We start from the raw sequence: 13,584 nt of genomic DNA on the forward strand, positions 1-13,584 counted from the left end.
AATCACCTGAACCCGGGAGGTGGAGGCTGCAGTGAGCCAAGACCGCAACGCAGCACTCCAGCCTGGGCAATGGAACGGGACTCCATCTCAAAATAAATAAATAAATAAACAAACAAATAAATAAATAAATGTTTTTTGGCTGGGCGTGGTGGCTCACGCCTGTAATCCCAACACTTTGGGAGGCAGAGGTGGGCAGATCACGTGAGGTCAGGAGTTTGAGACCAGCCTGGCCAACATAGTGAAACCCGTTCTTTACTAAAAACACAAAAATTAGCCGGGCGTGGTGATGGGCGCCTGTAATCCCAGCTACTCGGGAGGCTGAGGCAGGAGAATCATTTGAACCCAGGAGGTGGAGGTTGCAGTGAGCCGAGATTGCGCCAGTGTACTCTAGCCTTGGCAACACAGCAAGACTCCATCTCAAAAATAAAAAATAAAAAAATTTTAAAATAAAGGTATTATCTTTGAAATGGCAGTCCTCAGCATAATGACAAATTACATACTATGCACACTCGGTGTCGAATTTCACTTCTTTTAGTGAAAAACAGGAAAACCAAATTACACTTCAGCAACAAAAACAGCAGTCATTACTACTGAAGTGGCACCTATGGTCCAGGTGCTAGGATAAATTCTTCATATGCATTTATGTACTTGTATTTTAAAATGTTATCCTCACAACTACTCTGAAACCATTATGCCCCTTTTACAAAAAAGACACTAGGTCTGAAAAATTAGATTACAAAGCTAGTAAATGGCAGTGCTTCAATTTAAACGCAGCCCAATTTCCATTCCTTAAAACCATTAGATCTTTGAGGAGCTACAATGTACCAGTTGTTTAAAATATTATCTTTTACTGTAAACACAAGTTCCAAAATCCACATGTATAAAATTTTAAAATGTGAGACGCACTTGCCCAATGACGATGATGCACAGGCAACAAGAGGCAGCACTGGGGTATGTAAAAATGGTCTAATTTTGCTGTCCCATACTGTTTCCAACAGCTGTTACAATACAATCACACTGGACATTTAATGTTTCAGCTTGTAATCTTAAAAGCCATTAGGACAAGATTGTCAAACAGTGATGAAACTGGAGTAACAACCTGATACATAGTATTCAAGAAAACTGAAATCTCACATTAGCTTTGGACTGCTTTCATAATTTGCAACTTTTGGCTTGTTTTACACATGGTAAATTAGAAACTTTACACATGGTAAATACTGTTAACAACTTTTTTTTTTTTTTTTGAGACAGACTCTCACTCTGTCATGCAGGCTGAAGTTTAGTGGCATGATCTTCACTCACTGCAACCTCTGCCTCCCAGGTTCAAGCGATTCTCATGCCTCAGCCTCCTGAGGAGCTGGGATTACAGGCGCACACCACAACCCCAGCTAATTTTTGTATTTTTAGTAGAGACAGGGTTTCAGCATGTTGACCACGCTGGTCTCGAACTCCTGACTCCAGCCGACCATATTGTAATTTCTTATTTTGTGAAAAAACACTTCCCCCCCCATACAAAATCTAACTCATTTTAAAAAGCTATAAGGTTGCTAGGTGAGGTGGCTCACACCTGTAATCCCAGTACTTTGGGAGGCTGAGGTGGGCGGACCACTTGAGGTCAGGAGTGTGCAACTAGCCTGGCCAACATGGTAAAACCCTGTCTCTACTAAAAACACAAAAAAGTAGCCGGGTGTGGTGACTCATGGTTGTAATTCCAGCTATTTGGGAGGCTGAGGCAGAAGGATTGCTTGAATATGGGAGGTGGAGATTGCAGTGAGCCGAGATCATGCCACCGCACTCCAGTCTGGGTGACAAGAGCAAAACTCTGCCTCAAAAAAAAAAAAAAAAAAAAAAAAGCTATAATGTTTATCAGCCAGCTCAGAACCTAGTACAATACCATATATATTTATATAATATATAATATGTATAGTACATGATATACAATGTGTATATTATTATATAAATATATAAAATATATATTATATACATATAATATATATTATATATTATATGCACATATAAAAATATATAAAATATATAATATAAAACCGATATTCAAGCATTGTATCTTTTATTTTTTTTGAGATGGAGTCTCACTCTGTCACCCAGACTGGAATACAGTGGTGCGATCTTGGCTCACTGCCACCTCCATCTTATGGGTTCGAGCAATTCTCCCGCTTCAGCCTCCCAAGTAGCTGGGATTACAGGCACGTGCTGCCACCACATCCAGCTAATTTTTCTATTTTTAGTAGAGACAGGGTTTCACCAAGTTGGCCAGACTGGTCTCGAACTCCTGACCTCTAGTGATCTGCCCGCCTCAGCCTCCCAAAATGCTGGGATTACAGGGGTGAGCCACTGCACCCAGCCACATTATGTATCTTCTGACTGATAATGGAGTAAGTCCTATGCTGGACACTAACGGAAAACAGGTCGGGCACGGTGGCTTGAACCTGTAATCTCAAACCCTTTGGGAGGCCAAGGCAGGAGGGTTAACTGAGGTCAGAAGTTCGAGACTAGTATGGACAACATGGTGGAGCCCCGTATCTACAAAAAAACACACAAATTGGCCAGGCGTGGTGGTGTGCACCTGCCATCCAGCTACTAGGTGGGCTGATGTGGGAGGATCCCTTAAGCCCAGGAGGTCAAGAATGCAGTGAGCCAAGATTGCGCCACTCAATTTCAATCTGGGTGACAGAGACTCCTCAAAAATAAACAAATAAATAAATAATCTCTAAAAGTTAAAAACAAGAAAACAAGGTCTGGATTTCTATTTGGCCCAACTGGCAGAAAGGGGTGACATGGCAGTTCAACTAACTTTGTGTGTAACCCATCCTGTCAGTACATCCTGTCACTACATCTGCAGGTCCCTAACTTTTGTAATATCACACACGAGAAAGAATTTCAAAGACCAAATCACCCTTAAATTCCAACAAGCAGCACTATCTTCAGCACATTTTTGTACAGTCAAGTAACCATTTATGTCTATCCCATTTAAACCTTTGCTATCAAAGCTCCTGCTGCAAATCAACTAAATAGTTTCACCTCTTTTGTCCTACAGGGAATGTAGCAACTGCCACAAAACTGTGAAAGTGGCATGACCAGGATAAAGGAACTAACTGAAAGTGTAAGGCAGATTGAAGCCAAACTTTTTTTTTTTTTTTTTTTGGAGACACTGTCTCGCTCTTCTTGCCCAGGCTGGAGTGCAGTGCAGTGGCGCGATCTTGGCTCACTGCAACCTCTGCCTTTCGAGTTCAAGCAATTCTCCTGATTCAGCCTCCTGAGTAGCTGGGATTATAGCCTCATGCCACCACATGCAGCTAATTTTTGTATTTTTAATAGAGACAGGGTTTCATCACGTTGGCCAGGCTGGTCTCGAACTCCTGGCCTCAAGTGATCCACCGGCCTCGGCCTCCCAAGGTGCTGGGATTAGAGGCGTGAGCCACCACGCCTGGCCTGAAGCCAAACTTTTATGCTTTGAGGAAAAAACTACAAAATAAATTGGGCAGTAAACATAATCTGAATAACAAAATAAAAAATGAAAGCAAGATTAACCTATCACATCCTAAACTATCATAGTAGTAACATGGCTATTTTGAAACAACAACGACAACAAAAATCTAAAATATTATTTGCATGATTTTAGGGCCTAAAGTAAAATGGCAAAGTAAAAATGTATATACCAGAGAAAGACAAGACTATAAACATTTATGCAGCATAAATTTGTATAGGTCCAAAAATTCTTAATGAAACCCTCTGAGATATGTTTCAGAATTCACAATTTTCAGATTTTAGAAGAGTAAAATGTTGCACATACTATTTATTAAGTTAAACCTCCCAGTGGCTTCTGGAACAGTATTTCACAATCACAGAAACATTTTGTGCAATGAAATGTAAGCAGATTCACATCAAATGGGATAAATCAATATAAATAAATAAGTTTTGCCACCAAACTTAAGAAAAAATTTTCAGTTTTCAGAACTGTCTCTGTTTGAGAATTCTGAGGATTTTGGATCATAAATTGGCCTTCTCCTCCAAAGGCAAATTGGTCTTTATAAGGGTTTGCAGTTTTCCTTTTCCTCCAAAGGCAAACTGGTCTTACAATTGTTTGCAATTTTCCTTAAGTTCAGAAATACCTCCCAAACAAAAACAAATCCCACTTAATAATGAGTTTTTTTTTTTCTCTGAGACAAGGTCTCGCTCTATCGCCCAGGCTGGAGTGCAGTGGCAGTCATGGTTCACTGCAGCCTCAACCTCCTGGGTCCAAGCAGTCTTCCTGCCTTGGCCTCCCAAACTGGTGGGATTACAGGCGTGAGCCACTGCTCCCAGCCTAAGGAAATTTTAAAACCATTTTGCCAAAATACTTTATGGCTGAGTAACTTTTCCCCTTAAACATTAACAAGAGCTACAATAAAATGTTAAAAAAAAAAAAAAAAGCTTAGTTATAAAATTTCTGTTGCAAGGGAGGGGAAGATTAAGAAGATATGCCAAATTGAAATGTTTCCAGCAACAACCTCTCCCCGGTTGCATGGAGTATCTTAAAACAATCACAGGCCATGCCTTGTATTGTTTGCAAGTGTTTTAGCTTCTCTTCTATTAAACTGACATTTTACTAATAAAATCACTTTTCTGAAAGGCCTTGTACATTGTCTTAAACACAACAGTCATACAATAGGTCACTCTGAGTTTTTTGTTTCTGTTTTTGTGGCAGGGTCTTACTCTATTGCCCAGGCTGGAGTGCAGTGGCACAATCTCAGCTCACTGCAACCTCTGCATCCTGGGTTCAAGTGACTCTCCTGCCTCAGCCTCCTGAGTAGCTAAGGTTACACATACCCAACATCACGCCCAGCTAGTTTTTGTATTTTTAGTAGAGATGGGGTTTCACCATGTTGGCCATGCTGGTCTCGAACTCCTGACCTCAAGTGATCCAGCCGCCTCGGCCTCCCAAAGTGCTGTGTTTACAAGCGTGAGCCATCCCACCTGGCCCAATAGGTCACTTTGAAAAATTACTACAAAGATAATTCACATTCATTATAATAAACCTTGAATATGCCAAAGGTATATTTTTCAAATCTCTTACATTAATTATCTAAAGATGAACAGAATAAACATTTCTGGCACACTCCTTCAGGCAGGTGTGCCTACAAACACAAGACTGTCAAAGGTAATTTAACTGGGTTCTTAATGAATTACCTTTCTATTCTACCAGTAAAAAGAAAATAGTCCTGCTTAACTCTCAGCACCGTTGTGAGAATCAAATAAAGCAATGTAGAAGTTTTCCGAAAACTGAAAAGTATATAAAACAATCTAGAAACTGACCAGCAGAGAGATGAATAAAAATGATGCTAAATTTCAAGCTTTAGTTTAGATTAGTTAGTTCTTAACTCCAGGTGTATGTAAGAATCACCTGGAGAGCTTTTAGAAAATACATACTGATGCCTGGGCCCCCAACATAACAACCCAAACCAACTGTATGGGGAGTGAAAGCCTGCTATCTGTATTTTTTAAAATTCAAATGACTAACGCAGAGTGCAGATCATGAGCCACTAAGATAAGTGAATCTATCTACAGAAGCCGTTGAGAAGAATATAGACGGAAGGTTATTGTTTTTTGATTCTCCAGACTACAGAAATATTTAAGTTCTATCTACCTTCAACAAAACACCATGTACGATGTGAATCTATTTTAGTTGTTGAAAAGGGAGGAAAAAACCTTTAAACATAAACCTCCTGTAAGTACTTGCACATATACCTACACAACTTAGATCAACATGTGTTGTAATATGAAATGTGCTTTATGTGGTTGATTACTATATTAGATTAACTTTTAGAAAGCTTTACAGAGTAAACATGTACTTAATTATAAATATGTATATATATCATACGTAAAATCTTAGGTATGATAAATTCAGGGTGGTGGGATTACGGGTAATCTTAACTTTTTTGTACTTTTCTGGATTACCTTTTTTTTTTTTTGAGACAGGGTCTTTTTCTGTCACCCAGGCTGGAGTGCAGCAGCACCATTTCGGCTCACTGCAACCTCCTCCTCCCAAGTTCAAGTGATTCTCCTGCCTGAGCCTCCGGAGTAGCTGGGATTACAGGCACATGCCACCACACCTGGCAAATTTTTGTATTTTTAGTAGAGAGCGGGTTTCACCATGTTGACCAGGCTGGTCTCGAACTCCTGACCTTGTAATCGCCCACATCGGCCTCCCAAAGTGCTGGGATTATAGGTGTGAGCCACTGCGCCTGGCCAAATGTAGGTTTTAATGGCTGCGATAAAAGGGCTAATTTTGTGAAATGAAAATGACATATACAGCCCTCTGAGGTTGGACAATATTCCAGCAAAGGTTCAGAGGCTTTTCAACACAGCATCAATGTGGTAAAGAATAAAAGGATGATGCAATGATTCATGTGCGCTAAAAGTATATTTTACATATCAATGTGTGAGAAGCCATTATGCTCTTGAGAGAGGCACCTTTAAAAAAAAGATAAAAACTATTAATCCCTGATATACCTGCTTCTTACAAAGAAATATGCAATTAAAATAGGCACCAAAAGAGATATTTCTTTTTTTTTTTTTTTTTTTCTGTTTTTTGAGACCAAGTTTCACTCTTGTTGCCCAAGCTGGAGTGCAATGGCGCCATCTCAGCTCACTGCAACTTCTGCCTCCCGGGTTCAAGAGATTCTCCTGCCTCGGCCTCCCGAGTAGCTGGGATTACAGATGCACACCACCACCATGCCCGGCTAATTTTTTGTATTTTTAGTAAAAACGGGGTTTCACCATGTTAGCCAGTCTGGTCTCAAACTCCTAACATCAGGTGATCCGCCCACCTCAGCCTCCCAAAGTGCTGGGAATACAGGCGTTGAGCCACGCGCCCGGCCCAAAAGAGGTATTTCTAAAAGCAGTTAAGAAAGCCCCCAAAAGGCCCTCAGTATTCATTCAACAAATGTTTTTTGAGCACTTATTACGTGCCATGCTCTACACTAGGCATTACAGAGACAGAGGCAAATGAAAAACTATGTCCTGGCCTTCACAGCTTTCAGCCTTTCAGGTACCTAAGAAATATCTATAACGATTATATGCCCGAAGTCCTCCTCAATGCCACAGTTCTGATTAAAGTGTTACTTAACATCTGAACATACTACAGCTGGAGAAAAAAAAAGCTAATTACAGTACACTATGATACTGTGTTATATCAAATGTGCTTTATATGGCTGATTACTACATTTAATTGATACAAGTTTTAGAAAGCTTTACAGAGTAAACATGTACTTAATTATAAATATGTAGTCTGTGGTATTTTCCACAAAAAATTAGACATTAGATGTTTGGCCAAACTTATAACCTCAAAATATATTTGCTTCTACAGGAGAAAAATCAGATTGTACACATCATTTTTAGTCTTTTTAAAGTTGCCAGGTATTGCGAATTAGTTTTAACGTCGGTAAGTATTGCATTACATACAGTTCTAAATACTGTACTGATTAACCACATCACTTTTGCTGAAGTTAATTGGTGACTTTAAAAGTTTAAATTTTAAAAGAAAAGGATATGCCAGCATCAGGTAAACCAAAAATCTTTAAATCTATAATCTCTAAAACGACCTAATGAGAAGTTAGCTCTACCTATTTAACTACTTTTTAAACACACACCCAATTAATACAACCGTAAACTTCGATGGGTGAAGCTTTCTTCTAAGTTACTTATTTAAAAGTTCATAACAAAGAGAGTGTGAAGACTCAGGAAAGCCATTCTAAGATACAAACATCTACTCTATTAACTACATGTAAAGGAATTTTATAAATATGTTGATATAAATGTCAGAGCCCACTATAACATTATCAACATTGTTTGTGCTTGTAATAGCTGTATTTCAAAAATATCTTAGGAGAAACTTAAATATGTAGGTTCCTTTCCCTCTAACCTCTCTAAATACAATCATTTTAACATACATTTTAAAATGAAAGTTACCCTATAGTTATTTTATAAGAGAATAAGCTCAATGTTTCACCAAAGTATTTTTTCCTTAACTTTTATTCACTACCTTAATATTGTCATAAGAATGATTTCTTTTCCTGACAAGCTATTATATATTATGTCTTGCTGATGTCTACATAATTACCTCTAAGTAATCCCCTTCTTGGCACTTTTCGTTTTCTAATAATTTGTGCTGAAGAAAAACTATACTGATTTCCTATGAGCTTACCTGTTGCTTCCTTAAACATCATTTTAGTTAAACAGAAAGCATTTTCTTCTCATTTTTGGCTATATAATTATTAAATTTCCAAACTAAAAGAGCCTTATAGGGGACCTAGTAAAATTTCCAGTTTTACAAAAGAGAAAACAGGTGCACTGAAGGAAAAGTGGCATAACCAAGATGAAATTATTTTCAAGGTAGATACCAGTAAGTAAAACAAGATCTGGCAAAAAGAATTGAATATAGTAATTCAGCAACTTGATTGAAAAACTGATTATCAGCCAGGCGCAGTGACTCACTTTGGGAGGCTGAGGCAGGAGGATTACCTGAGGTTGGGAGTTCCAGACAAGCCTGACCAACATGGAGAAATCTGTCTCTACTAAAAATACAAAACTAGTTGGGTGTGGTGGTGCATGCCTGTAATCTCAGCTACTCGGGAGGCTGAGGCAGGAGAATCGCTTGAAACCGGGAGGCGGAGGTTGCAGTGAGCCGAGATGGCACCACTGCACTCCAGCCTGGGTGACAAGAGCGAAACTCCGTCTCAAAAAAAAAAAAAAAAGAAAAATGGACATCACATTAAAACAAGATTTAATATATCCTTGGTTTTCAAATCTGTTCATTACTGATATTTTAATAAGTTTCCCTATACAAATTTGGTTTCTAAAAGTTATTATTTAAACATCTTAATTCTTTTTTAAAATGGAGATAGGGTCTCACTACGTTGCTTAGGCTGGTCTTGAACTCCTGGACTCAAGTGAGCCTCCCACTTTGGTCTTTTGGGATTATAGGCATGAGCCACTGCACCCAGGCTAAAATAATCTTATCACTTTGTAAACTGGCAGAGAAAACATCTCGAAGGCTAGAACTGAGTTGGTATGACGCATTTAAGCAAAACTGGCTCTAAACATGATCAGTTGCTTGGAATTTGAGACAAGTGCATTCTTTAATAAGTAAACTGGGTTCAAAATCTCTCATATTAAAAGTAATAAAAATAAAATAATTGAATCAGTAAGCATCTTTATTGTAAATTAATTCAAACTGTGTTTGGAGTTGGAGATTTACATTATATTCTTTGTAATTTACAAGATTTTCATAACAATGACAGCCGGAATTCAAGAAGACTAGAGCTTTTTGTCATGCATCTCTTAGAATGAGGCCTGCTACAGACAAATGATTAAATGTTACAACTTCTTTTTTTTTTTTTGAAATGGAGTCTCATGCTGGAGTGCAGTGGCGTGACCTCAGCTCACTGCAACCTCCGCCTCCTGGGTTCAAGCGATTCTCCTCTCTCAGCCTCCCCAGCCTCCCGAGTAGCTGGGATTACAGGCACACGCGCCAGGACGCCCAGCTATTTTTTTTTTTGTTTTGTATTTTTAGTAGAGACGGGGTTGCGCCATGTTGGCCAGGCTGCTCTCGAATTCCTGACCACAGGTGATCCACCCACCTCAGCCTCTCAAAGTGCTGGGATTACAGGCGTGAGCCACTGCACCGGGCCCCCAAATGTTACAACTTCTAACTGAATACCTTAAGACCTCTTAACATCAGAGTTATGGAATAAAGTTCAAGTATAACCCATTACAAAGAAAAAAATTAGCAAACATACTGATAAAAATAAATAATGTTTACTTATTTAAAATGTTGTGGTGGCACGTGCCTGTAGTCCCAGCTACCAGGGAGGCTAAGGTGGGAGGGATCACTTAAGCCCAGGAGTTTGAGGCTGCAAAGAGCTAGGTACCACTGCACTCTAGCCTGGACAACAGAGCAATACCCTATTAAAAATATATATCTATCTCATATGATATATATACACCTATATATATATATACACACACATCTATATATCATATATATGATATATATATCTATGTCATAAAATGTATTGAAAAAACCCTTAAAATTTTATATTGCTGAAATTATTTCTAATCATAAGAGATAAATGATGTTCCTAGTCAAAACTGAAAAAGGGATATACAGAGAAATTAAAAGTAGGTGAGAAAGGAATAAATGATGTTTATTTTCAATGCTAAACTAATAATCAACTCAAACAACCTGGGACTACGGTTAATACACAGTACCTGTCAAACTACCACAGCATGCTAGGTAAAAGATATGAATCAAAACCACTGCAAGACACATGGTTAATTCCTGATATACTTATTTCTGAATTTCTATCGTTTTCCATTTTGAAATAGCCTCTGGTTTGTTAGCAGTCTTCTCATGACAAGCTTCTCTAAATACAGAAAATGTATCTCTCAAAGTGATATACTGAGTCAGAGTTATCTTAAAAGCTACCTTTAAGATAACTTTTTTACTTCTCTAAACTACATCCCCACCTCTCCCAGGGAATGCTTCTTAGCCCTTTTCAATTTCCTTTGGCACAAACAGGGGACTCTCCTAACCTAGGAAAACTCAAAATAGTGAGTTGTCCTCATCTCTGATACCCAGGTGTGCTTGAGATCAAAATTTAATATTCCCTTTTCAAAATTAATCTATTCATTTTATTTTAGTTGCAATCATTCAGTGGTTGGGAGTAACACTTGGATCACTTAAAGCAGTAAAGAAAATTAGATTACAAAAAATGCTGTTCATGACAAACTCTGCATGAAAACTGTAGGTAAAGACCAGAATCCAGATATATCATGTCCACCCCCTGCCACTGTCCTTATAGGAGGGAGAAATTTGCAGTTATTCAAGTAAAGGTTTCACTTACCAAGAAGCTTTAAAAAATATCTAAGTTCCATTCATACTGCAAAATGTTCATTTAAAACCACTTTTAGCTAGTCACTAAATCATTATATCCTAGAAATATATTCTGCTGTAGCTTAAATTTACAAAATAAGAATCTTTAACATCCCTATAATTTAAAACTTTTTTAAGCTAATTAATCATGGATTTTTCCCTCTACCTTGTTAGTATGATTGGTGAGGTCTTTTTGAATTTCACTAAAAATTAGGAGGTATAATGGCATAAATGCAAATTAAGCTCCCCAAGTCAAACAAAGTACCAAACATAAAGGTTATAGAATTTTAATATACTAAAGAAAACAGCAAGGAGGCAAGGTGAAAGATTTGGTAGGAATTCCATCAATACTCTGCCAATTGTGGGGCAAGGTAGACATGTGTTAAACTGTATTTTATTCAGGTCTTCACACTATGAAGCATCATTATACAACTTGACTTTGTAATTTTTTCCGGAAGCAATAAAGAACTATTCTCACTTTCTAATCAGCTTCAGCCGAATCTTAAGGGCTACAAGTCACCCAAAGCTTGGCAACAGTAACTTTTCTTCCTTGACCCAAGAAGGCAGAGTGCCAGAGGGAAATAGCAAAGAGTAGCACTATATAAACAGGGCAAGAGGCACAAGAGCAGAGGCAAGTTATATAACCAAAATATATTTTAAAACATGTTCATAACTCGTAACAACCTTTGCCTTTAGTTGGTTTCTTGTTTGGAGTATCAGTTGAAACAGTTAATTCAATATTATCTGGATCGCCTCCTTCCTCTTCAATAGCCTACATTAGAAAGAGAAGTTAATATGCTACACAATCTATCTAAACTTATTTTATAAAAACGAAATGAAAAAAATTTAGCAAACCTCAAGCCTCAAGACATTAGAATTGCCAGTCATTTCATAAACCAACTTCGAAAATAAGCAATTAAACTATACGAAAGAGTGAGAGAAACTTTCAGAGGGTAAAAAATCATTAGGTATCAAAATCGCAAGGAGTTTTAAATTCTGCCGTGTCAAGATCATCAAATATCGCATCATACTGGCCAAAAATCTAAATATGTTCTATTGCAGAAAAGTTGCTAGCTACTAAAGTAAATAACTAAAAAGAGTTTTCCTGGTTTCTGTAATGCAAACTTATTGCTCCTCTGCTACAATTCCAACGCTCACTCAAATAAACCAGAAAGCTAATCAGGAATGAAAAAGTAATTATTGCGCTGATGCAAAATTAAAAGCCTAGTGGAAAACAAAAACTCTGTCACCCACCCATCAACTCCCACTACCAATTCCCCCTCAAGATGGGGAAGAAACGGTTGGGCACAATTAAACGGTAACTTCCCAGAAGTCACCAAAGTAACCATTCTCTCTGAGGCCAAGAAATGCACACGCTCACCATGGCTAAAGGCTGGGGACCCAGCGCCTCCCAGGTCTCCACGATCGCCCTTGGGAGGCCGCGCCGGGCGGCCGCAACCCTCGCAGCCTGGCGGGGACGTCCCGGGGAGGCGGAGGCGCGCTGGGCTGCGGTGGCCGATCCCTCGCAGGCCCGGCCCGGCCCGGGGCGCGGGGCGGGGGCACCGCGGAAGGGTCCCCGTCCTCCACACTCGCGGGAGCCGCCCCGGGCCTCCCTACCATGCCGTTCCGCAGGTCCCAGCGGCTGCGGGCGGCCGGAGTCTGCGGCGGAAGCGGGGCGCCAAGGCGCGGCCTAAGCTCCCCTTCCCGGTCCTTCCCGGTCCTCGCCGGGCCTCACCTGCTTGAGTCGGGAGATGAGCACGGTCTTGACTCCGGTGATGTCTAAGTTCCGCCGCTTCAGCTCGGACTTCAGATCGATGACCCGCAGATCGGTGATCTTTTTACCTTCCCCCTGACCCGAGGCGGCCGAGGCTGCCACCGCACCGGTAGCGGCAGCCATCTTAGAAGAGCAGCGCGCTGCCGAGGCAGCGAGTGGGCTGCAGGGCGGCGGCAGCAGCGCCAACTTCCACCCAGGCCTCGGCGGCCGCCGGCGCCGCGCAGCGCTGCGCACAATGAGCCGCTGGCCCCTCCCCCGGTCCGCCACCCCAGCGCAACCTGCAGCAGCAGCCAGCACCCGGATGACGGCCGCGCGTGCGCACTGGCGCAGGGACCGGCAGCGGCGCGCTCAGTCCAGCGGGCCACGGCCACTTGGGCGGTACGCTCCCTTGTGTGGACTGGGAGGTCAGGCACGTCCTACCGCAGCAACGTCCGCCGCGCCGCCGTTCCCTCGTCGCTTCGTTGGCCATTTTCTTGCAACGTCTTCAGTCTTGAGCAACAACGATGTGCAGGTACTGAATGACATGGTGCGCGCGTTACTCAACACAAACCGAGGGGGCGCGTGCGCGCGCTGAACCTCTCAGGGAAATACTTTATCAGTTCTGCTGAATAATCGAAAAATTGTCGCCGGTGTGCACCAACGAACTAGGTTCCCCGAGTTCCATTCAAAAGACTTCAAAGCAATTCTAGGGCTGTTAGTCCAAAGAATAGGAAGGGCTGGCCTTTGACACATGCCTCATTGGCTGTCTCAGGAAAAAACATCATCGTCCTGCCCGTGGCAGCTTAGGTTATTCTAGGGTTGCCCTTGCTTACTTGAAAAACAGGAAAACTTCTTTCTTGTTGGCCTCAGGTTTGCTAGCCTCCCCTGTAGACCTAAT

The 13,584-nt window shown here is 40.7% G+C and overlaps 1 protein-coding gene across 7 annotated transcripts in view; it reads right to left on the bottom strand.

Annotated features, from left to right (window-relative positions):
* The window catches only part of LOC116463526 (SAFB-like transcription modulator), a 54,072-nt gene extending 41,127 nt beyond the window's left edge, over positions 1-12,945 (bottom strand). For 3 of the 7 annotated variants that reach the window (XM_032146659.2, XM_032146658.2, XM_058434701.1), the window contains exons 1-2: positions 12,669-12,938; positions 11,618-11,705 (exon numbers count right to left, since the gene is read on the bottom strand). In XM_032146659.2, coding sequence (XP_032002550.1) covers positions 11,618-11,705; positions 12,669-12,830 — 250 coding nt within the window. In that variant the 5' untranslated portion in view covers positions 12,831-12,938. Of the gene's footprint in view, positions 1-11,617; positions 11,706-12,668 lie in introns of all 7 variants that reach the window. The other 4 variants (XM_032146656.2, XM_032146655.2, XM_032146657.2 and 1 more) reach the window with 3 other exon arrangements.
* Positions 12,946-13,584: the final 639 nt, after the last annotated feature.

The sequence above is a fragment of the Hylobates moloch genome, unplaced genomic scaffold (genome assembly GCF_009828535.3).
Source record: "Hylobates moloch isolate HMO894 unplaced genomic scaffold, HMol_V3 SCAFFOLD_40, whole genome shotgun sequence".
NCBI classification, from domain to species: Eukaryota; Metazoa; Chordata; class Mammalia; order Primates; family Hylobatidae; genus Hylobates; species Hylobates moloch.